Genomic DNA, 25726 nt, shown 5'->3' with positions numbered 1-25726 from the left:
TGAGAACAAATATGACTACAGGAAGCTGGAGAGCGGAGGTGTGTCTTCGAGCTGAGATGAGAGAGAAGTGTCTCTCGTGTGCTGGGGAATAGCTGCAGAGCACAGGTGTGATACACCTGAAGGATACACTTCTTTCAGGCAGAAGGGCAAGATCTCGATGGAAGCCCAGGGAGCCTCAAGACTTAATGGGACTGCAGGTACAGGATGGAGGATGGAGATGGCAGAGGTGAGCGGGACTGGTGGATGGTGGAGGAAGACAGCAGGCGAAGAGAAGTGCCACTGGGAAGCATGCCAAAGCCAGCTGGGGCTGGCTGTGCAGAAGGCCCAGGCAGGTGAGGCTGTGGTCGGTCCGCTGGCTCCAGGATCGGCTCAGCACTGAACTGCACTGCAGGCTCCATCTGTACTTCTGAGATTCATTTTTAATTATGTCCCCTTCTGCACCGGAGCGGTCCTGAATCCTGTAGTCATCCTGCATCATCTTGGAATTCCTGAAGCGGGACAGGTACGATATGAATTCTGAAACATTATTACAGTGAACATCTTTAATAACACCTCATCGCAAGGCACTTAATAATAAAACAAGACAAAGGCAAACACAATGGAAACACATATAACACAAATGAAGACAGCCAAACGAAACAGAGTGACAGAGCCAGCATGTAGGAATTAGTTTTAAAGCATAATAATTTGAAATCGCAGCATGAATTCCATGGTCCTCACACTTGGAGTCACAGAGGGAAGCACTGTTTCCCAGGGTTCAGACTCGGAGGCAGGTTTTTGGAACTGAATGGAGGCCAGAGGCCAAAGATCACAACAACGTGTCTGCAGATGGACCTGCCACTTCACTGATGAATCCAGAGACAAGCCGTTGATGCTGATCATCAGGAGTTTGAATTTAATTCTGACAAAATTCATAGGCAATGACCAAAAAGAAGGCTAAACTCCGTGATTTGTATTTTATTATTAGTAGTATTATTATTAAAGTTGTCAAAAAAGACCTTGAAAAAGCTAACATATAAAATAGCAAGGCCTCAGGCCACATACCTTTCAGAGGTTATTAACTGTGGGAAGGAAAAATGTGAGAAATATCGGTCAGCATAGGAATAACTCCAAATCCCAACCGAACACGCACAGGAAGGCATATTACTGCAAGAACGAGACACGAGATGGCGCTGTAGGACTGTTATAGGAGACGCTAATGGAGTCTTTGTTCTGAACATGAGCGGCTGAAATTTCAGAAAATAAAAGAAATTCGTTTTGGGTAAAAACACATCACTCAAAAGTGTATAAGAGCCTAGTAAAGACTCTTTACTCATAATTAAGCACCATGAAAAGCACAGCACTCTGAACATGCCTATAAATAATCTTCAATAGTAAGTAATGTTTGGATTTTCAAGGATTACAAAAAAGTTGACCTTAATCAAATTAGCATAATTCAAAATTCAGGTAATATCCTTTTATCTAGATTATTTTTTACACGAGGAACAGTCAAACAAAAGCAGCTCTCACCTGCTTTGCAGACTCCATTTGCTATCCCTCTGCCTGGAAACAAAACCAGAGTGAGACTCGGGAAGGTAGGCTGGAGGAGATCCTCGTCAGCTTTGTTTTCTCATTGATCCTTAACAGTTCATAAAGCCCAGGGGCTTGGAAAGGCCCAGTCCTGCAGGCTTCTATTGGATTAACAGAGGGGGTTTAACCTGGAGAGGGCACGGTGGCGCTGTGGTTAGCTTTGCTGAACTGGGTTCAGTTCCTGCGGTGCTGTCTGCGTGGAGCTTGCATGTTCTTCCTGTGTCCACATGGATTTCTTCCGGGTGCTCCGGTTTTCTCCCACAATACATAGACATGCTGATACTGTACATTAATTGGCTTCTGGGAAAATTGGCCCCGTGTGTGTGTCTGTCAGTGTGCGTTCTGCGATGCGCTGGCATCCTGTCTAGGGTGTACACTGGCCTACACACAGACTCCAGCTGCCCCGTGACCCTGAATTAGATGAAGCAGTTAGAAGATGGACGAAGTGATGGTTTTGACTGGAATCAGTTGACTAATAACAATTAAACAAACAGATTCAGTTTAATGAATCAGGTCTCAGGCTGGACAGTTGCCAGAAGACTGAGTGCTTCCCAACTCTGGTAACTGATCAGTTCTCACATAATCTATCTCTTCTCTGGCACTCTGAGTGATATCTAGTGATCTCTGTGCAGATACACTCATCATACATAAGCTGATGCAAAGTGTTTCAGAATAAATCTCTTACCAACATCCACAACTTTATGAAGCCAGCTGGTAACTGCAGAAAAGATCACAGCATCATCATGTGTATGAATTAATGAATTAAGTGCAACAAACACTTATTTCTAAAAAGACATTTTAAAAGTAAGTAAAACGGCTGGACTTACATTGGGTCGTAACTAGACAGGAAGAGAAGTAAAAACTGAGTCAGAAATGTTGGTAATGCATGATTATGATTTCTGAATTTCTGAACATATTTAGTTTTATCTGTACTTACAGCGGACTTGCTCATTTACAATGGTTTCTTCAGCAATTTTAGCTAAAAGAAGAAATAGATATTTTAAAGATCAGTAGTTCATAGTAGAACTAATAACTTTCTAGAAAAGCATTAGAGCCAGTGACAATGTTCTGAAAAAGGAAATTAGCACCCACAGGTAATGACACTGAATTAACAAGGCTTCACATTAGGTTAATGGTGATCTGCTTGTAGACGCTGCACTCAGACTGACAACACTCTTTCAGGTTGCTTTGCTTCTGACCTGTTATGGACAGCTCATATTCACACATATACAATTTTAATACAGAAAATGTAGGCTTGCGAAGGGTGTTATGCTGGATCTTTCCTAAAGAAGTCCTGAAGAATGCTTTTTTTTAGAAATATGCAACCATTTTGCCTCTAAACTCTCATTAGATGCTTCTTTTCTTCCACTTATCCTACAGGGTATTTTGTTTCTTGTGACACTCAGTGGAAGGCAAAGACCAGTGGAGAGTAAGGAAAGGATCCTGCCAGATCGACCCAACTTACCCAGGTCTTTGGTTTTGTCGTTTTTATTAGTGGGATTCAAAACACCCTGTGGATCTGGAAAGGGAATACCAATTGTTAGATGATTTACATGACATAATTCTCATGGCAACAAGCTACCCAGCCACGTGGCTGAAGCCCCCTGGCTTCTTTAAGAAATGGCTGGATGAGACTGCGTCCTGTTCAGGACTCTCTCCACGTGTCAGTGTGCTGGGGAGGAGTAGCACTGAGTGACAGAGAGGTGTTTACAGGGCTGTGGAACGCAGGGAGTATCCTGCTCTTACTGGAGAGGGATCCTAATGATCGTAATTAGTATAATGACAGTGTGTGGATCATGGACAGGGACAACTGCTCAAGAACAAACACGGCTGTCAGGTATTTTCACAGAGTATTGCTAGAGCACGATTTGCTCTTTTTTATTTTCCTCTGACCAGTCAAGTTCACATTAGAGAAAAGCATAAATGAGAATATTAAATGTCTAAATATGTCTGCACCTGTATACTCACACATACTGTTGTCTGGAGACGAATCTCTTTGAACAAATTAAACAGACAGAAAGCAAAAACTCGCAATCTTCTGTGACCAAAGAGCTGGCAACGGTGTAATTTAGATAAATTAATTCAATAATTAAGTAATCTAGGTCATTAAGATCTCTGGCATGGTGAAAACCATAATTCCCTGTGGATGCCTAGAAGCAACAGGGAATATCTCTGATATAAACCGTCAGATGCTTGAGCCAGGATGCAGGAGAAACTGTACCCATATCAGAAAGTGTTGTCATGACCCAGAAAGGGTGTCTCCAGATCTGGTCCTGGAATGTCACACTCCAGCGGTTTTTTACTTTTAGGCTTCTTAAACCACATCAGCAGCTTCAGACCTGTTGCAGGAGAGTTAAACTGGACCGATTATGCCTCATGTTAGCTAACTCTTTTCAAAGTCTTGTGCTATGGATAATTGAAGGAGACCTACAGAATATGGGAAACCTGTGAAACAAAATGCTTAGAGCTCACCTAGTGCTCTTGCAATTTCCTTGACGGCCTTTGATACCTTTGCCTTGCTCTTTGACTTGTGTCGACTGCTTCCTTTGTGCTTTGCCTCTGGAGAGAGAGGGTGGGAGAGGGGGAGTCACTGATCAGTGCCTCAGTGTGTGCACTAACTAAATGCACTCTCATGAGGAAAAATGCACTACAGTACATGCTAGCTGTGGTACACACACACTCAATGGTTGTTGAGAAACACCCAAGCAGACACAAAAAATTACCTTTATTTTTTGCTAATGTTCTAATGAAGGATTCTGCTATGACTGTGCTTATTCAGTTTAATTATTTGAAAGAAGAGACTGTGCTTTTAAAATGCGTCTAATCTGCCCACTAACTATAAACAGACGAATTACTCAGCTCAGGCGACCTCAGCCTGGTCTGTCAACTGCAGTGTCCTACCTGCATCCCAGAGTAGCAGAGCAATCACCAGGAGCAACAGAACCAGTCTTCTCATTGTGCCCAGGTGACAGACCAAGCTCTCTGTATGGTTGTCAGTCTCTTGCTCTCTCTCCTCTCTCCCTTTCCCCCTTCTGTCTGCGTATTTATACATTCTCACCTCTCCTGTGTCCCTCCCAGGCTTCCCAGCAGCACAGACTAAAATTACAGACCCCGGGTTTGAAGGCACAGAGAAATGAAGGCTTGCTTCCATCTACAGCATCAGATTAGTTCTAAGCACCCTACAATTTCCCCAGGATTCCAGAAAAGGCAACATTCTGCATAATTCATTAGCGCTTTCTGAACTCACTAACCTGGTTAAGTCAGAGCTCTAGCAGCACAAAACAGAAAATTGTGTGTATGGGTTGTATTTCTGCACAACCAGCCTCTAACACTATCACTGTGCAAATCCCTCATTACTATCACTCACTTATCACAATCACTGCGCAAACCCTTTCTCACTGTCATTCACTTATCATGATCACTGTGCAAAGTCCTCTTCACTATCATTCTGCCTTTGCACCTGCAGTCGTTTTCTACAAAGCAGAGGTGGGGACAGCAGTGAACCTTTTAACAAGCCAAGCATCCCAGCAGTTTCTGTGCTCAGTTCACACAAGTGCATCCTCTACCAGCTTAAAGGACATCAGTACTCTAACTTTGCATGCCAGGCAAAAAGTCAATCTTCAAGCCAGATACAGAGTTCAATGCTTTTGAGAATGTAGCTGATGAGGACTGCATTCTCACAACCTAACTCACAAGGATCTTTTTTAAGCGCTGTATTTGTTTGGATGTTTTTAAAAACAAATCAAGGACATCAATGAGCCCTGCCTGTAAGATCAGATAAGATCACTTTATTGGCCATATACAATTTCTTGCATTAGGAATTCATCTTTTCGCATACCCCAGCTTGCTCTCCATGAGACACACAGGCAGGGAGAGAAGCTGGGGGTCAGAGCGCAGGATCAGCCATTTATACGGTGCCCCTGGAGCAGTTGGGGTTAAGGGCCTTGCTCAGGGGCCCAACAGAGTAGGATTCTTCTGCCAGTCGTGGGATATGAACCAGCAACCTTCCAGCCACAGGCGCACATCCTGAGTCACAGAGCCACCGCACCGCCCCTGTAAGTTTCCTTCCTGCCCCTCTTGCTGAAGGTATGGTGCCTTCTCTTCAGTGCCTTCACCACCAATGGTGGTTAATTTGAGGTTACCAGGGTAGGAAATTACAGCTGTTAAAGACGTGTCTATGGAAAATACACATTAAAACTGAAACCGTGTTATTAAAACAATCTGTAGTGTTACTTCTTCGGCTTGTTTATGACAGAAACAGCGACTATCCACAATCCTGCTTCCCTCCTCGGACAGGGTCTGCCCAGGCCCCCTGGTGATAGAGCTCATCCTGGGACAGAACATGGCGATCCAGGCGTCGGAGTGCAGAGAATTTTCCAAGTGTTTATTTGCAGTCGAGATGTAGCTGTGTGTGTGTGTGCCTCTTTATTAGATCATTTCTGGGTTGCATCCGCTGAACCTACGTCAGGTAGAATAAATAAGAGCAAAATAGGTTCTTATTAACTTATTAACTATTTTTGCTATTTTGCTGAAGTTGATGCAGGAGGCAGAGGGTTAAATTCTCCTGGGTGTCAAACCAGAGAAGGTCAGAGAAACAGGAAGATGACCAAATACATGCCTCATTCACTGACCTCCAGCAGGAATTCAGGTAAATGAGAAATGCTGTAAAATAATCTTGCATTCTGTTATATTCTGGAGCTATCATGCTGCGACTGCACCTACGCATTGTAAAACGTCCCGCTTTGGACGAGGTACACCGGGCAGCCATCTCTCTCAACACACACTCAATGAAGAGCTTAGTCAAGCGACCAACAGCCTACTCGCCGGGGACGCGCTCCGGGCTGTGTCGCACTCCGCAGGCGTGGAAACCTCACTGGGGTGGGGGGCTGTGTGTCGTACGCATGCGCGCCAGCAGACACGGCGGAGGGGGGGAGAAGGAGGAAGTAGGCTGGGCGAGCATGCGCACTGGCACACCGGTAGCTGGAAGCGGCCTGGCAGGACGTTGAATTTTAGGGAGGATTTTTACAAAAAGCCGAAGCGCCTGAGGCAGGTCAGCGAGGTGGGGGGACGGGGGGTAAAGAGGAGAGAAGGTAGATTTGGAGTGCGGACTTTCCGAACCGTAGCTGGATCACACAGTATTTGAAACGAAAAACACGTCGAGACATACATGTAAGTATGACTATTGTGTTATGACACGGTAGAGTCCACGTTAGGATAAGGTCAGCGTCTGCTTTTGGTTTCTCCGAGACACACTCGCCCCGTGTTTTCTGAATGTGGGCCATTCGCAGTGCCCGACTGTATAATATATCAGATCTGCACAGTTACAGGTACAGGTACAAAACCTCGGTGCACTACCGTCATCCGCCGTTTTGCCGGTCATAGTAATCACATCAGACACGCCGCTGGCACATTTTATCTGGACCAATGCTGGCCCGGGCTCGGCGGCTCTGGCACTTCGTTCGCCGGTGTTACCGCTGCACCAACGGAATCGGCCGTATCGCATTTAGCGGAGAAAGTCCGGTGTTCGTTGCTCCAGCCGGATTTCTGTCCTCGCATGTCATGTACCGGGGGGTGGCTGGCTGTACCCCTGGAGCGCTACCAGGTGTTGGCGGTGACATTTCAGCCGGTCTCTGAACTCACCGCCTGCTCCGGCGGCCGGAGCGCACCAGTCCCCCAGTGTGTGGCAGTTGGGGATTTAAGGAAATGACCTACAAAACTGGCCGGGTTGTTTTTTTTCTCTCTCCGAGAAACAACCTCCTGGCGCATGCTGTCATTATGTGGGGTGTCCCTTTCTGTTCCAGTCATGGAAAACGAAAACAAAAACAACAACAACAGCAACTCATCTCAAGCCACCAATCTGTTGCAAAGCCTTCAATATCTTTCAATTGCTGGGCTCGGCTGTGCGTCCCAATGCGTGTACGTTTCCCAGTGTGTGGTGATGCAGCTCGTTCTCCACAGCGCGCAGGCCGAAGACGCCGTGTTTCGGTGGCAGAGGTGTGGCAAAACACTGGAGGTGACTTGGGAGTAACCTCTCAGCTCATATGAGCTCCTGTGATATCGGCTGACAGCGAGCGGCAGGAGAAGGTCGTCAGCGCGGGGAGACCCCGGGGGTCTCGCGAGCGCTTTCGCACCCAGGGTAGAACCCCGTGACGTCAGAGATCCGTCGTCACACGTCGTGATAATCAGATTAAGCCCTTGGCGTTGAAGGCCACCGTCCACCTGCACGTTCATAAATGCTCACTAAAAGTCCCCTTAAAATTAAAAGTCCCAGTTAGATCCAGTAATACTAATCAATGCTGGGGTATGTTATAAGCAGAAGCGTTAACAGATCCACTGTAAACACTGTCAGTGCGGGTCACTGGGTAAGGCTGTTTACTCTACCCGCTGGTAGATTGCTGGCAAAGAGTCCGCTTGTGTTTTTCGGGCACATCAAGAGGAGCCTCAGACAGCTCCCAGGCAGGTCTGAGACCAGGGGGTTCGATTTGCTGGTGAGCCCGCTGGTGCTCAGCGGTGAAGGGGAGGCCTTTGACTGTGACTAGAAGCATGTGGCTTTTTAAATTTGTTTTCTTAAACCAGGTGCTCCAGGAGTGCAGGACCAGCAGTGTTTCCTCTTGTGAGCATTTAACACGGAGAACAGGAGGCGCTTCTTTACACAGAAGGGTGGTGGGAGTGGGGAACAAGCAGCTGTTGCCCATGCTGTTGAAGATAGTACCCTGGTTTCTTCCTAGAAACAACTGCACGAGGTCCTGGGGTTCTTCAGCTGCTGCCAGAGGGGCTAGATGGGTCCAAGGCACTAACGATCCCAGCCCGAACCCCGGCTGTGACCGTTGCCCTCTCTGCAGTCGTTAGCTCCAGCCAGGACAAGCGGCCACTCTGCGCTGCTTGCAGGAGCTGGGATGATGGGATATCCCTGCGCGTCTCTTTCTCTGCCCAGCCAGAGAAGCAGGCACTAACCTCTGGGCCCCTGTCTGTGTGCAGACGCCAGGATGAGCTCGGGAAGGGACAACGTGCGGCTGAAGAGCTACAAGAACAAGTCGCTGAACCCCGAGGAGATGAGGAGGAGGAGGGAGGAGGAAGGCCTGCAGCTCCGGAAACAGAAGAAAGACGAACAGGTGGGCCTGTAACCGGGGGCTGGGCCTGTAACTGGGGTCTGCGAGGGCCACCCGAAAAACACGCAGCTCAGCGCTGCCTTCAGTTTACTCTCAGGAGCTGTCAGTTATAGCCTGTAACCTGCTGCAGTTAGGTTAGCCCACTGGGCTAGATGGGGTAAAGAGCCTCCTCTTCTGTTCTTCAGGGAAAAATCTGAATTAGCAGTAGTTAACTAGAAGCCTGCAAGCATAGTTACTCTGTTCTTGCAGTTGGATATGGCCCCTTGTAGAAAACCGCATGCAGAATATCAGTGGCTGTTTGGTGCTGGACTGGTGTGCGTGGTCAGTGCTGCTGTGTGGTCAGTACTGGCGCTGACTGGTGAGTGTGGTCAGTGCTGGTACTGGGCTGGTGTGCGTGGTCAGTGCTGCTGTGTGGTCAGTGCTGGTGCTGGGCTGGTGTGTGTGGTCAGTGCTGCTGTGTGGTCAGTGCTGGTGCTGGGCTGGTGTGTGTGGTCAGTGCTGCTGTGTGGTCGGTGCTGGTGCTGGGCTGGAGTGTGTGGTCAGTGCTGGTGCTGGGCTGGAGTGCATGGTCAGTGCTGGTGCTGGGCTGGAGTGTGTGATCAGTGCTGGTGCTGGGCTGGAGTGTGTGGTCAGTGCTGGTGCTGGGCTGGTGTGTGTGGTCAGTGCTGCTGTGTGGTCAGTGCTGGTGCTGGGCTGGAGTGTGTGGTCAGTGCTGGTGCTGGGCTGGTGTGTGTGGTCAGTGCTGCTGTGTGGTCAGTGCTGGTGCTGGGCTGGAGTGTGTGGTCAGTGCTGGTGCTGGGCTGGTGTGTGTGGTCAGTGCTGCTGTGTGGTCAGTGCTGGTGCTGGGCTGGAGTGCGTGGTCAGTGCTGGTGCTGGGCATCACTGAAACACTGCTTTCTCCCGCGTTGCAGCTGTTCAAGCGGCGGAACGTGGCGACGGCGGAGGACGGCACGCTGGAGGATGATGGGATGTCGGACAGCGGGTACCTGGAGTCCCACGCCAACACCATGGACATGATGTCGGTGAGTGAGGGGCTGAGCCCTGGGCCGGACCTGCCGCACGGCGTTCGAGAGCTGCAGCACGCGCTCTCTGTCTCCTTCTGCTCCTCGCTGAGAGCAGCACGGACAGGGGAACCTACAGCAGAGCTGTGCGGGGTGTCAGTGTGTGCGCCCCCACTGCATGAGTCGTGCCATCTGAAACAGTGATGGAGTAACTCGGGTACCTGTGCGGGACAGAGCTCAGAGAGGCTGGTGGGGTTTTCCTCCGCTCAGGGGAATGTTGTCTCCGCCTTAAGCACGTTCCCCTTCCCTTCCTCTCCTTGCAGAAAGGTGTTATCACGGAAGACATGATCCAGATGATATTTTCCAGCGCCCCCGAGCAGCAGCTGATGGGAACCCAGCGGTTCAGGAAGCTGTTGTCCAAAGGTGATTGCGACCACTTCTCCCTCTGCTCTCTGGGGTGGGGAACTGCTGTGAAAATGGTTGGCTGTGGCTAACAGGCCCATTGACGTTGCTCCCAGGATCCTCTCCGAAGCGACTTTACAGAGTGAGGTCTCATCAGCAGTGCTTCAAAGCCCACCTGTGGGCGGCGTCTTTATTCACTGTTTCTCTTTTCTGTTGTATTATACTCAAACTCCCAAGTGTGATGTTTTTGAAGGTGGCAGATATATCCAGTTTAGTGCAGTTGCTCATTGATGGCCGTCTCTCTTCCGTGCAGAGCCTAACCCCCCAATCGACGAGGTGATCGCCACGCCGGGGGTGGTGGAGAGGTTCGTGGAGTTCCTCAAGAGAAGAGAGAACTGCACGCTGCAGGTACCTGGATCCCTCGCGCCTGCTTTTGACTCGGCTCTCGGCGCTCCGCCAGACTGTGCCGTGCTTTTGCGTTGCATTGAATGTACAGTGTTTAGTGTAGCTCACTTTCCTGTGATGGATTTGACGGCAAGCTGCAGTCCGAATTTCAGCTCTTCAGTAGCGAGGGAGTATTAAAGACAGCCTTGTTTGATTTTAAAGTCCGTATCGCGGTTGTTCTGCTGGCTCTGTGGGAGTGCGTGTAGTTCGGGAGCTGCAGGAAGTGCTGGCTACGTGGCGTGGCGGGGCAGGCGTTGGGCACATGTGGGGGGTGTGGACTCAGGCGGTGTGCTTGTCCCCAGTTCGAGGCGGCGTGGGTGCTGACGAACATCGCCTCCGGGACGTCCCACCAGACGCGGGTGGTGATCCAGGCGGGAGCCGTGCCCATCTTCATCGACATGCTCGGCTCCGACTTCGAGGACGTGCAGGAGCAGGTAAGCCCCCGCCCCGCCTCCCCTCGGCAGTCCCCCTGATCCCCGTCTCTTTGCTCGGGCTCGCTGCTCCCCCGAGAGAGTTTCATATTCCGGCCCTTTACTTTGTGGGAGGTCTTCAGCCTCGGCCTTGCAGCCGGGATGGTCTTCCACGGAATCCCAGAGCCGCCCTTAGCTAGGACCGCAGTCCGCAAGCTGCAGCTGCTAGCGGCTCTTATCGTTAATATAATATTGATGTGGACATGTGATGAAAGCTGCACTGGCCTTATAGACAGAACTTTAAGAATATACGTATAACAGCCCTCTGTCTGGCAGAACCACAAGAGAGATTTCTGGTTTAGCTTTAATGCGTTGAACTATTACTGTACGTGAAGATATTGTGTCGACTTCACTTAATATAGAAGGAAGGGGGGTAAAGTGAAGATTCTCCAGCGTGCCTGTTGGTTATATTTATTTGATTAGAAATGAAATTATTTGTGTACAAATTCCTCCGCAGGTTTCTCAGCAGAGGAAAAATAAAATTGTAGAGCCACAAGAATTGATGATTTTTGCGATCAGAGATTTATCTTGTTTCTTCCTTCTGGGAGAACTTTCCTCACTTCGGAACTCTTTCCCGAGTCAAGGGTTGTGCTGTGCTTGTGTGTTGCAGGCTGTCTGGGCTTTAGGGAACATCGCGGGGGACAGCACCGTGTGCAGAGACTATGTACTGGACTGCAACATCCTGCCATCGCTGATCCAGTAAGCGCACAAACTCTCCGGGCTCTCTCGGTCGATTTATTTCCAAGTTTTTCGGAAAAAGAAAAGGCGCACAGAGCAGTAGCCGTGACAGCCGCTGACCCGGGCCCTTTTGTGTGTCAGGCTGCTGGCCAAGCAGAACAGGCTGACGATGATGAGGAACGCGGTGTGGGCGCTCTCCAACCTCTGCCGAGGAAAGAACCCGCCTCCTGATTTCACAAAGGTAAGCCCCTCCCTCGGGGATTGCCGTGGAAACGGCCACGCCCCCCGGCAACAGGAAGTAGAACCAGCTGTGCCACTGCATCACTCAGTACTCAGTACAGCCAATTGTGGGCTCAGAAATTATACCAGCTCCCTTTCAGGGGCTTATCAGTCAGTGTGGTTTATTTGCCAGTAAAGCTTCTTTTCTCCATGTTATTTCTGATTTCCCCTTTAAAATGTTTGACTGACAAGTATCATTATGTCACTAGACCTATGAAACAGTGTAAATGAATAATTATAGTACTCTTAATATATATATTTATTATTTATTACATTGAATCTCAATGTGCTTTGTTAAAGAGAAGGGATGGAACAATAACTAAGAAGGAAAAAATAGGAAATTAGCTCATGGTACTGGAAGTTGGTGGGCTTGTTGGTAGAGTAGGATTTTATAAACGCCTCTTCATACACGGCTGGATCACCAGAATAATATGCCAAAGATGCAGAGTGAGGTAAAAAGGGATGTACTTTGTCCTTGAAAGAAAGTGTGGATTTGAAGCATCTGCATTTCTTGTCCCGTCGTTAACGTGGTTCCAGGGATGTGCGTCAGCATCGAACATTGTCAAAGAGAATGTAAGCGACTGCAGTATTGAGCGCTCAAAGGGAAGAAAAGCAGGGGCACTCGTCAGATATTGAGCCCTGCATCTATATAGCCATCCCTGCACGCTGCCAGCTCTTCCTCAGCTGCCAGTGCAATGCACAGCCCATCACTCGAGCCGTGTGGAGCTGTCCCGTTTCAGCGTGGTCTCTTCCATGCTGGCGACACGGATAAGCAGCTCGTGTCCCCGGAATGGCGATGCGGTGACGTCTCTGAGATGCGTGCCGTGTGCTCTGCAGGTGTCCCCCTGTCTCAGCGTGCTGTCCTGGCTGCTGTTCGTCAACGACACCGACGTCCTCGCCGACGCCTGCTGGGCCTTGTCCTACCTCTCCGACGGGCCCAATGACAAAATCCAGGCCGTCATCGACGCCAGCGTCTGCAGGAGGCTGGTCGAGCTCTTGATGTGAGGAGACGGAGATGCATCTTTTTTGGGGCGGCGGGGGGGGAGATAAAAATTATCCCTCATTTGAGATTGTAAGACTTCTTGGAACGGGGTCTGAAAAGGCTCAGACAGGGCTGTGCCAGCTGCTGCTGGGGAGGTGAGATGTACAGACCGTTCTCAAGCTCTCGAGCCAGCTGCTCATTTATTCATTCACGTTAGTGGTGGTAGAATAATCACCACTGTCCTGTACCGTCGCACTTGAAGAGAATACTGTGTCCCGTGATAAGATGAAGGACAAAGTATTCATGAATTAAATAGATTCCAGAAATAAAAGTAAAAACTGCCAGGTTAAATAGTGATAAAGTAATTTAAGGTATCATGATGCAGTTGTGAACTAGTTCCCACTTGTACATGTACGTAAATGTTTCGGCGAATCTTTATTCTGTGGTTTCCAAGAAGCTCTTCTCTTTCTCTTGCTTCATTGCTGCTTGCTGCTGCAGGCACAGCGATTACAAGGTGGTGTCGCCGGCACTGCGAGCTGTGGGCAACATCGTGACAGGAGATGATGTGCAGACACAGGTGCGCGCCACTCCTGTTTACTAGCAAGTAGCAAAGGTCTCTTCCCCCTGGACTGGAAGCCCAGTCCTACCGCCTGTTTTAGTCACTGGAACAACAGTCATTTGAAACCAGCAGTTGACCTGCGTGAGCCTCTGAAGGCTGGGTTATGGAAAGCAAACTGGTTGCTACATGACATGTAGGACCAGTTCTCTTTTTTTACTTATTTATTTTTAGTCTTATTTTTTCTGTTTACCTAACACTGGAAGAGCTTTCTGGGATGAAATCCAAGTCTTGGTTCTTTCATTCAGATGTTTCTTTTTAAATAATGCTTGAAATGCTTTTTCAATGTTTTGATTTTGAAGGTGTTTGAAATCAGTTTTAAAGGGTTGACTCTGTTCTTTGGGGCTGCAATATACTGTAATTCTGTCAGTTATGTCAGGGCCAGAACCTTCATTTCCCATTCAATTTGATGGAGACTTGCCAATTAGCAAAGTGGCCTGAATAAGAGATTTTGATAGGCTCTGGGGTATACAGAACTCTAAAATCTACCACGCTCTTGGAAGAATAGAAAATGAAGGAGCATAGTTGGTAATTGTTTTAATTCAGCAAGTAGGGAACTCTAACTTAATTAGTGACACTGGCCTGTCAATAATGCACTTACTGTACTAGCTTCAGCCTGCTTTGATTGTGCAGTGCAGGGTGCAGTTGTATGCGTTTGCCCCTGCTAATTCAGTTTTGCCATTGGTGCTGCTGTTTTATCTCTAGGTGATTCTGAACTGCTCAGCCCTGCAGAGCTTGTTGCATTTGCTGAGCAGCCCCAAGGAGTCCATCAAGAAGGAGGCCTGCTGGACAATATCCAACATCACAGCAGGAAACCGGGCACAAATTCAGGTCTGGAGACTTAAATAATTGGCATCATCAGACGATTTGTTCTGTGACATACAGACTTTCACAATCCCCTCTCTAGTTTCACAGGGATATTATTTATTGGAGTTTTATTTCCCAGCTCACTGTGTAACTAGGAAAGATTGTGAGTGATTTGATTGACTGTTTGAAAGTTGTTGTTTTTTTTACACTTATGTCACAGATGGTCATCGATGCCAACATACTGCCCGCCCTGATCAACATCCTGCAAGTGGCCGAATTCAGAACGAGAAAGGAAGCCGCGTGGGCGATTACCAATGCCACATCTGGGGGCTCTGCGGAACAGATGAGGTCAGTGCAGCACAGCTGCCTTGCTGGACCTCTCTGGGTATAAACCTTTCTGAGTGAAGCTGGGGCCCTGCTGCTGTCTGCAATCATCTGCTCGTGTGTCGGAAACCTGGGGACCTCTGCAGGAGTTCAGAACAGGACTAGAAGGGGCTCCTGGAGAGTTTGGACTAGGGAGCAAGGCTGAAGCGTCCTTTTGCAGCAAGAACTGTTGCTGCAGTCGCTGCACCTGGACGATGGAGTTCCTGCATTTTACAGTATCAAAAATAACATAATTAAAATGTTTTACGCATTTTATAGGTATGAAATCCTAAGTTGCGATGTGGAATGCAGGCAGGCTGATGGCTCTGCTTGACTTGCTGTTTGTGCAGGTACCTGGTGGAGATGGGGTGTATCAAGCCGCTCTGTGACCTGCTGACTCTGATGGACTCGAAGATCGTGCAGGTGGCCCTGAACGGGCTGGAAAACATCCTGCGGCTGGGCGAGCAGGAGGCCAAGAGGAACGGCTCTGGGGTCAACCCCTATTGCGCTCTGATCGAGGAGGCATACGGTGAGTCATACCCCCCATAGGGCAAGGGGTCGCCATAGTGCTGCTACACAAGCCACGCCCCCCATAGGGCAAGGGGTCGCCATAGTGCTGCTACACAAGCCACGCCCCCCATAGGGCAAGGGGTCGCCATAGTGCTGCTACACAAGCCACGCCCCCCACAGGGCAAGGGGTCGCCATTGGTGCTACTGCACAAGCCACGCCCCCCACAGGGCGAGTGGTCGCCATTGGTGCTACTGCACAAGCCACGCCCCCCACAGGGCAAGGGGTCGCCATAGTGCTGCTACACAAGCCACGCCCCCCACAGGGCAAGGGGTCGCCATTGGTGCTACTGCACAAGCCACGCCCCCCACAGGGCGAGTGGTCGCCATTGGTGCTACTGCACAAGCCACGCCCCCCACAGGGCAAGGGGTCGCCATTGGTGCTACTGCACAAGCCACGCCCCCCACAGGGCAAGGGGTAGCCATTGGTGCTACTGCACAAGCCACGCGCTCCTCAGGGCAAGGGGTCGCCATTGGTGCTACTGCACAAGCCACGCCCCCCACAGGGCAAGGGGTCGCCATTGGTGCTACTGCACAAGCCACGCCCCCCACAGGGCAAGGGGTCGCCATTGGTGCTACTGCACAAGCCACGCCCCCCACAGGGCAAGGGGTCGCCATTGGTGCTACTGCACAAGCCACGCGCTCCTCAGGGCAAGGGGTCGCCATGCTGCTGCTGCTGTGTTTGTCTCCTCCTCTTCTATTTTTTCTTTACTACTTTTGACTTATTCTTTTTCTAGTATCTTAATCCTGCAGGCTTTAAAAAATATGGGGCCTTTGTTATAGTCCTGTCACTAGCCAGCAGTGACCGGGATACCCTAAGGGTTGGATGGGATTAGTTGACCAGGAATCTCTTGGCCTCCTGGGTGCATACGGGCGTGCAGTTCAGGAGAGTCTGCCAGCACTTCCTCTTTCTCCCCCATGTGCGGTTGTGAGGTCTGTGGCTCTAAGGCAGCGATATAATATGTTACGGACACAGGTTTTTATTTTCCCCAACGTCTGTCTCTCTCTGCATGGCTGTTTCAGGCCTGGACAAGATTGAGTTCCTGCAGGGCCATGAGAACCAGGAGATCTACCAGAAGGCCTTTGACCTGATCGAGCACTACTTCAGTCCGGAGGATGAGGACCCCAGTATAGCCCCCAACGTGGATCTGCAGCAGCAGCAGTACATCTTCCAGCAGTGCGAGGCGCCCATGGAGGGCTTTCAGCTATAATCCTCCCCCTGCCCTTCTCCTCTTCTCTCTTCTCCTCTCTTCCTTCTAGCTCCAAGCAGCCCTTGGCGGGAGAGGCCGCACCGAAAGAGGTGTTTTCTTCCTTCAGGATGAATTATTTGAGAATTGTAATGAAGACCATCAATAATAGGAACAAATGTTGCCAGTTGGGTCATCCCATGCAGTCCTCTTCATCCAGTCTTAAGGATTATGTTTCATTTTCAATGCACCAGGTAAAACAAAAAATTGCCTGAAAAAGACCTTAGCTTCTGCTGCAGCACGTGCACTGAATGCTGTCGACTCGCGGACTGTGAAATGCCCTGACCGATCTGTGGAACCTACAGTGTGAAGGATCGCGCAGCCCTGCGGTTTTCCCTTCTTGGCCCAGGTGAGGTTCGGCGCTGCGGAGGCTGGAAGCGAGGTTTTGCTTCAAAAGCTGGGTTTGCCCAGTCGCAAGTTTTTCCTAAAATCACTTGAACTAAACACTGGACTCAATTGCTCTGTGCAACCGGGACGCTGTCCAAGGACCTTGCTTTTAAATTCAAGACTGACAATGACAATGTTATGACAATGGCCACTGACTTCACTGTAGGAACAGTGACACCAGGTACAGCTGACATACCTGAACACGGAGCTGCTCCTGTATGACTCCCACGTGTCCCTGGAGGACTTTAAATGAAGGTTACTGGTATTCCTACCACAGCTTTCAAGGATATGGACTGAGTGTGGAAAACCCTGACAGAAAAGAACGTTTCTTTCCTCCTTTCTGTGGAATGTGCCTCATAAGCAATCACACAAGAACTGCTCTCCTCTGGTCTTGGAATACAGCACACTAAACTGAAAGAGTGACCACAGAGAACTTCATTGTTAACTTTGCACGGCTCAGAGAAATTATTACAGTGGCCTCGTGCGGGCTATTTATTTGGATAGCAGTTCCCATCCTAACTTTTTTTTTTTTGCATTGCAATAGTAGGTTTGTTTTTTGGGGTTGACAGTTTCCAAACTCCTCCACTGGGAAACACTTGACAGTCTCAATTGTCTTCACCATTTTGCCAAAAATCCAGCTCATTCCTTTTGGGCGATCGGCTCCTTGTTTGATATAGTTGAACGAGAGGACTCGCAGGGTGCATAAGTCCGACTGCAGCCCCCCCCCCCCCGAGTGTGTGCCGGCCTGCGCTGGACTGGATGCTGGGACACGTGGTCAGGGGGCCCGTGCCACCTGAGCACCCGAGCCGAACCAGTCCTGGATCCTGGAAAGCCTCTGGGCCAGGTGGATCCGCTTCTTCCCCTTCCAGCGAAATCGAGAGACATAGCGACGCTTTTCTTTCTTTCTGCCTCGCGTTTCAATGAAGCTTGGAGTACCACAGTGGAGGTACAAGAAAAAAATAACCTGACTGGGGGGGGGAGCCATCAGCAATTTCTTTTAGGTTTCTTGGGTTTTTTTTTTAATTTCCCATCGGCATCTTTTAAAGAGATGGTGAAACACACACCGCACCTTACAACATTATACTTGATCCACATTATTTTACAGCTTTCAGCTTCCTCTTGATTTGGGGGAAAAAAAACAGTTCTGAATCGAATGAATGGTCAGATCTGTGAATTAGAAGAGCTGGAATATGGCGCAAACCTGTTTTACATTTTGCACATAAAGGCTGTCTCATTCCCTGCTACAGTGTCTTACGGGCTGCCAGAATGCCAGATGACGTCCTCTAGTAATTGCCACTCAGCGATGATTACTCGAAGGGTGAGCTGCAACAGCTTGTCGGTTTCAGCAGTATGGATCTTCATGGTAATAGTCCTGGCTGCAGAAGACGCTAGTATGCTTTATGTAGCATTTCAGATGAGTAGGCACCACAGGGTTAATTAACTAAATCCAGTAATTGTGTAATGCCATCAGCATTGTTTCTTCACCGGTTCTATTGGTAGAGGCCATTTGCTACAAAAGGTCATATACATATTCAGTTTGGCAAGATTTATTTTGGAATGAAACGTGAAAAAGACCACTTGACGAATCTGAAAAATGTTTTACTATATAGTGCACTTTTTTTTCTGGCTCAAGACTATGTACACATGTATATGTATATTCCTTTCAATATAATATGCAATCTTGGCAGTCTGTGCAGATAGTTTTACTCTACCTGTTTTATATTAATTTGATAAAGGAGAAAGATAAATAGTACAATATACAGTAAATGTACTTGCCTTGGGACTCCTCAGCATGTGATGCTGAAGCCTTGTAACTTGTGCCACTGTGCTTCTCTCGTATGAAGCCCACAGCTATGGTTTTATTTTTTTTTTAACACTGCAACATGCTCATAAGAAGTCAAGGAATGTTTTTTTTTGGTTAAAGGCCACTATCAGTGTTTTACGTGTTGCAAATAATTATCCACACAACTACACACTCTTTGAAAACCAGGAGGAAAAAGTAGAGCAATGTTTTCACGTTAGGAAAGCTGACTGGACCCAGGTCAACCAGACCCCTTAGGCTTCAAAATTAAAACACGCTAAATGGAAAATGTTTTCTTAATCATTACTTGACACTTTTAAAATAAAAATATAATTATACAAAAGAAATATGGCCTTTTGAATATTTTGTATTCACACATTTTATTTTTATTGCTCTTATTTTGCCCTCTTTAGATTGATAAATAGTCCTGATTTGCACAGAAGGTTTGCAGTAAGTCAGCAATGAGGATGGGCTGTTCTGACCATCGGATCTGCGGAGTCTGTGGTCGAAAAGCAAATAAACCATGCATGTAATTCTGCTGAAGTGGTTTCAGCGAGAGGCCAGTCCTGCCTCAAAGTGTCTGGTTGGTCTGGGGTCTGCTGGCAGCGCTACTTCGCATCCAGACTAAAATGAAATCGGACAATCTAGCGCGCACCTCCACTGGAACAGCTTCCGAAGCTGCGGCTGCAGGGAACTGGCTGCTCCTGAGAACCGCGTTTGAAAAGAATCGATGGGCTGATGATTCCGCTATGCTGCGTAGTGTCTTGTTTTCAGTCTTCACTGTTTGATATTTCAGAATGTGGTACGGTTTGTGCGAATCCTCCCAAATCCCCACTTTTGCAGTAGAACAAAGATTTTGACTGCACAAGACCACAGAAATCGTGCTTCAGTGGGCCACGGCCCTTTATATGTGTACTTTATGATAAGTAGATACGTTACGGTATCTCAAACCTTTTCATCTGCAATAGTTTATTTGGAAAAGGGATTTTTTTGTATCTAAAACAGTGTACACATGCACAAAAGTATATTTGTAAAGTCATTAGAAACGTTTTAAAGTCTTTATTAATTTTATAACGGAAAAAAACATCAAAGGCTTCTCCTTTCCAGTATTTTTGTAATAGTTTTTGTTTAAAGACGTCAAAGGGAAGCCCACAAGCCACAAAGGATGCGAAGCAGAAAGAACATTACTTGTAGGAAACGTTTTATTGGAAAAATATTTGACAGAAAATGAGGGCAGATATGCGTTTCTCGTAAAACCGTTTTCTTTGCTTTATCTGTCGGGACCGAAGGTGCCGCATTGACACCCACTGAGAAACCATAGCTGGCTCAGACCTGAAATAGTTTTAATGGCTAATAATAAGCTATGAATTTGTTTACCAAGTTAATTTAATTTTATGTTGGATTCTTCCAGAGAGATTGACCAATATCTGATGTTCAATACTTTGTTATATTGAGAAATGTGTAAATGTGATCTATGTCATTTGCATAAATGCTGCTTTCATGAAAACTGTCACGTTCTTGCTGTCCAGTTTACCTGTGTGCATGTGCCGTTTCCGAATGATCCTGTTTTTTACTGACAGGTCTTTGTGAACACTTTACCCGTCACTTCAGTAGCCACTGGGAGTGCTCTAGTGCCAAGTGAGAAATACTTATCAATAGTCTGGCGCTATAAAAAACTTAACTTCTATATATTACATTTACCTAGTCCTGATTCCACCCTAGAGCAAAAGAAATAGAAATATACTTGTGAAACTAAAGCATTCATACTTTTAAATATTTTTGGATGGGGGGGGGGGGGTTGTGAATATTTCATACAAGAGAACAAGAGGTTTATTCCATGCTGAAAAAAAGAAGAAAGAGAACACAACGTTTCGGCCGTGGAGCCTTCTTCAGGTGTGAAATTGTGCTTGACACCTGAAGAAGGCTCCACGGCCGAAACGTTGTGTTCTCTTTCTTCTCTCTTCAGCAGAGAATAAACCTCTTACCTGTTCCTTTGCAGACTGCGCCTGCTGACGCAGCTGCCCACCTGAACTTTCATATAAGAGGAACATTACAAGAAGGATTTAGACCAGCAGTGCAGATCTGACTGTACAGAAGGCTACGTGCAAGTGCATTTAAAACCGAAGAACACTGGACACTTCCTCACCCGAATAGCTGTGAGAGTGGGGAAGACGCTACCCTGCCGTGCGCTTCTCTCAAGAAAGACTAGATGAGGTCCTGGGATCAATTAACCATTAACTGTCAAACGTGTAAGATAGGCTGAATGGGCTCCTCCCGTTTGTGACGCGTCTTGAGCTGACTTGTGCGGTGGGTGTGTGGGAGGGGCCCGGAGAACGTGTCTTCTGCAGTAGGCTGCCCCATTCCTGTCCAGCACACAGCTAAATTATAGTTCCTCGTGCACTCGAATCCTCAGCCCGTTACCCCCCCCAGAAAAATGACTCCTAACTGTCCTCAAACTGCTTCTTCCACAGGATATGCATTATACTTTCTAAAACTAGTTTTCATAAAAGCACTTCGGTGGAATTCCAAAACAGATGAACTGAAATGAATTCCATTTCAGCCCATTGATATTTTCTAGAAAACAGCCACAGCTCTTCAAAAACCTGATACCGTGAAGGCTGCACTAGTTATCAAAGGTACAAGTGGTGCCTCTGCATTTTCGTACCTGTTAAATTTCTTGGTTAATATGGGGAGAGTCCACCCCCCCACAGGTCCTAAATAAAAGAGTCCTACTGATTTGTTCTTTGCCCGAGGAGACGTTCTAAAAGACTAGGACAAGACGGGCAGAGGCGGAACACAGCGCGCGTGGGGAGGGTCGGCTCTCCCAGCAGAGGGGCACACAGCTGCAGTAGGGGACTCCTCTACTGCGTCTTCTCTCCAGCGACGACGACGGCGGCGGCGGCCTCGTTCTCCCTCTGCGCCTCCTGTCTCCACCGGGCCTTCTTCTCCATATTCAAGCTCGTCAGGGACTCGTTACGCCCAACTGCCTGGAGAGGCAGAGCCGCTCGTGACTGACCGAACGCCCACAGACACCTGCAGACCTTTCCTGAACAGGCTAGAGCAGAGGACTGCAATCCTCGCACGCACACAGATGTAACTGTTTTTGTTTCCCTTTGTTTTACTGCACAGAAAATGGTAAGATGACACCACAATTCACAGCCACCAGACCATACTTCACACCTGTTCCTTGTCCAGTAAAACCCCGTTTCAACTAGTAAAGCCCAATTAATTCTTTCAGACATTTTCAACATTACCTTATTTCTCAACTGCATATTGAGGGTGTCTGCAGGTATGCAATCATTCCTCTTTTTCTCTTAGAGCTATGAATACTTCCCTTGTGAGAAATATAGGAGAGATCTGAGCTGAAATGTTCAATAGTCCTGCTTTCATTTCTGTTTAAAATGTAGGATTTACAGGATCACAGTCAAATGGCACTTTTTTTCCCTTTTAAAAGTCTGCAGAGTTCTCCTCAAAATTTAAAATAAAAATAGATTAAATTCCTCATTGAAGAATTATTTTTGAGTTACTGGTTTTGTTCTGCATGTTTAGTACGTTTGTAACAGCCAGAAACTTTGAATCCAACAGCACGAGTTTCCCCAAACAGAATTCGAAACCCTACCTGCTTGCCCAGGATGACCATTCCCAGACAGCCCACTACTGTAAGGACAATCATGGCGTAGCACGCCTTCACACGAACCCTGTTCCTTGCACCATCAATCATCTCAAACCTTAGGGGACAAAGACAATAATTCCCACATCAATTCTTTGCATTGTTCCTGAAGACAAGCATCTGAGCAAACTGAGCACTGATTATACATGTGGAGGGGAGCTCCAGGAAAGGGCTGGAGAACCTTGTCTCTTCCACGCAATTTGGGAATGCAGCACTGTAATGGAGCAGACAAGCCTGCCCATGCTGGAAGAGAAAGCCAAAGAAAATAGCAAGAGTGGAATGAAAACTCACTGCACCCAGTAGCGCAGGACAAAGACCTTTTACCTTCAGCACAAACAAAGACAACTTTTCACATGACTGCTTTGCTTTTAGGAATTAACAGAACCCCAAACCCCTCATTTCTCTCACAGGCAGAGAAATAAGATTTTATCCTGCAAAACAAGAGGGGAGAAAGGCGACAAAGGAACCACGTTTGGCACCACCTCCTGATTTACACCGGCTTATCATGAAGAGACTTTTACTATTTCAGCAGCAGAAAACTCAAGTCAGGCCCCTGTAAGGGCTCTGGTTAGGTTTCATGTTAACACAGGACCCTACAAAAAACAGCAGTCTAGCCCAGGGTAAATATACTTACTGGAATTTGGCAATTACCTCACTCAAGAGGAAAGGAAAACACATTCCTGGAAAAGGTCTAACCTTTTGTGCCCTCTGTTTATAAGCCAATAATGTTTCTGAGCCAATCACATAGCCCAGACCTCAGAGAAGACAATTTAGTGACAATCAAAACTGCACCCATCCACTTTATTGCTACTGGAGATCAGAGTAACGCTGCCTCTGCTTAAAATAAACAAGCAGTGGAAAGGAGGGCAAAGCCTCACACTTACGACACAATCTCTGGTATCTGCTCCTTGGTCTTGAAGCGACCGGCCCAAAGCAGGATTTTCTTATCGAACTCCGACAGCTTGTATCCAGGTATTTTGAAGCCTGGCTGGACTGCATCACAGGACAAACCAACAAGCAAGTGTTAGCCTGATTGAAAAGAGGCCAACTGTGCTATCAGGTGACTTTAGAGAATGACATATACAGTGGGTTATGTTCAGCAGTTAAATCACAGTGCAGCAGCTTCAGCATGGAATAAAAACAGTGCACATCAATGGCGTTGTGTAGGATCTATGACAGGGTTATTCTGCCATGCTACAATGTCACTTGTTCTCTGTCCACCCACCAGATAGTGCCAACAGATCTCAAGGCCTAACACTGTAGGTATGGGCAGTGACACCATTACAAAGTATGAAACTTGTGCTGAAGACGGGGTGGAGCGGTGGCTCTGTGGCTCAGGATCTGTGCCTGTGGCTGGAAGGTTGCCAGGTCGTATCCCGCAGCCGGCAGAGGAATCCTTATCCGTTGGGCCCCTGAGCAAGGCCCTTAACCCCAGCTGCTCCAGGGGCACCATATAAATGGCTGACCCTGCGCTCTGACTCCAAGCTTCTCTCCCCGTCTGTGTGTCTCATGGAGAGCAAGCTGGGGTATGCGAAAAGACAAATTCCTAATACAAGAAATTGTATGTGGCCAATAAAGTGATCTTATCTTAAGACAATCACAAAGACTTAGAGGATTTCAAGACTCTTTATGACAGACAAAAGATCTGTAAGTCAAATCTTGAGGTGTACGAAAGGTTCTGCAAACCGAAATACATTGTTTTTTTTAATATCACTATTCCACCGCAAAATCCTGCTGTGATTTCCAACCCCGTACAGCACGTGCAGGGTGTGATGAAATATGATTACACCAATGGCTACAAATTGGATTAGCTTTGAAATCCCTTCTGAAGCTCACTGGATCTTAACCAGGAAGCTGAAATTAAATCACAGTTCCTCTCTTGGTCAAGTCAGAAGCCAGAACCGTGTTCGGAAAAGCGAGTTGTGTATTTGCCAGGTCGGGACCAACCTGCCTCTCCGGAGTTTGGGAGTGCAGACTGGGCTATGGGTTCGGAGGGGCTCTGCTGCGGTTTGCTGCACAGCTGCCTCCTGGCACTCTGGGCTCCTGGTCCAGCACGTCTCACATGCCCTGCCAGGGAGAAATTGTGACTTGTGTTACATGCAGCGACAGTAAGTGAGCAGCTACACCTTCCTCTTGCTCACCTGTTTGCCGAATCAGACTGACTCAGCAAAAATCATCCACAACTTTTAACGTGACATGACAATGAAACCCCTCAGGCAGTGGACACGGGACACTGGTACAAAGTGTTCTAACAGGAACTCTTGTATACAAAATTCCAGGCCCTATGGTGGCTTTGAATTTGAATTCCTCAGGTAGCTACTTTCACCTACAGGCCGACTCACGATGAATTGCAAGTTCGCAACACATCCGGCAAATGACAGTACCTGCGGGTTACATCAAAGGAAATGTACCAAGAATAACAAATTCAAGGCATCAGTATTATTTATAATACTGTATAAGTATTATTTATTCAGACGGTGTGAAGGACTTTTCTAAACATGTTGCTGGAATTCTAGTTAAAGAGTTTTTAAAAACCTAGCAACCAGATCCTCGTCTTTTCTGCAGTATAGTTTTGACAGGAAGCAGACCTCTAAGTCACTTTACACTCCGACATCGCTTCTGACTACTTGTGTGTACAAGCGCCTATATTAATGCCCGAAATGACAAATAAGCAAGTTGTACGTATGTTACAGTTATGTGTAACACACGTGTTACACTTACGGACATTTTGTGACGACTTACCGTAGTTTACGGAACAAAATACTTCGGGGAAATTTGGGAGTTGCAACATGGTGTTCCGTTTTCGATGTTGTGTTCATGTCTTTACCAAAAAGGAAACTGTGTTTGTACTCACCTCCAGTGTTTAAAAAACTAAAGGGTCCGAATGTAATCTGCTAAGAGTTACAACAAAACGCGATACGTTTTTTTTTCCCCAAGTCCTTTTCGCGAAACAGGACCTGCGCAGATACGGAGGGATGTTGCTGCGACTTGTCCAAATATACGAAGCCAAACTAAAAACGAGAAACACTGCTCACGGCTCTCCCGGTTACTTCTGAAACCAGCTGCCCGGCGTGAAGCCAAAATAAAACAATTCACACCAGAACTGTTACATATAGCCATTGACTTACCGAAAAGGGCGCCAAGGGCGACACGAGTCTTGTTGATGGAACTGAGGATCATCGCTGAAAGCTGTCTATCGTGTTACAAGCTGCAGTGAAAGACGATTCCCATTGATATTGGTGTGAACAGCTAACCAGAAAGTCAGGTCGTGACGCCTCTTGAATGTCTGCTGGGAGCCTGCGCTCACCGCAGGCCGAGGCGAAGACCCCGCCGG

At 47.6% G+C, this 25726-nt stretch overlaps 2 protein-coding genes across 2 annotated transcripts; one reads left to right on the top strand and one right to left on the bottom strand.

Moving 5' to 3' along the window:
- The first annotated feature begins 6524 nt into the window (after positions 1 to 6524).
- On the top strand, positions 6525 to 20229 carry kpna1 (karyopherin alpha 1 (importin alpha 5)). Its single transcript, XM_088920733.1, has 14 exons — positions 6525 to 6738; positions 8548 to 8681; positions 9590 to 9700; positions 10003 to 10102; positions 10395 to 10489; positions 10828 to 10959; positions 11606 to 11694; positions 11815 to 11914; positions 12790 to 12953; positions 13433 to 13511; positions 14256 to 14381; positions 14578 to 14705; positions 15071 to 15249; positions 16311 to 20229. Exons 2-14 carry the CDS (start codon positions 8556 to 8558, stop codon positions 16496 to 16498), a joined length of 1617 nt encoding a protein of 538 aa, XP_088776859.1. The 5' UTR covers positions 6525 to 6738; positions 8548 to 8555; the 3' UTR covers positions 16499 to 20229.
- fam162a (family with sequence similarity 162 member A) lies at positions 19768 to 25721 on the bottom strand. Its single transcript, XM_088920758.1, has 5 exons — positions 25521 to 25721; positions 24340 to 24459; positions 23277 to 23385; positions 22342 to 22450; positions 19768 to 21709 (listed from the first exon to the last, which is right to left on the bottom strand). Exons 1-5 carry the CDS (start codon positions 25570 to 25572, stop codon positions 21584 to 21586), a joined length of 516 nt encoding a protein of 171 aa, XP_088776884.1. The 5' UTR covers positions 25573 to 25721; the 3' UTR covers positions 19768 to 21583.
- Positions 25722 to 25726: the final 5 nt, after the last annotated feature.

Source organism: Atractosteus spatula, chromosome 7 (genome assembly GCF_055471065.1).
Source record: "Atractosteus spatula isolate fAtrSpa1 chromosome 7, fAtrSpa1.hap1, whole genome shotgun sequence".
Taxonomy (NCBI): domain Eukaryota; kingdom Metazoa; phylum Chordata; class Actinopteri; order Semionotiformes; family Lepisosteidae; genus Atractosteus; species Atractosteus spatula.
This window is presented reverse-complemented; position numbering and strand designations above follow the sequence as displayed.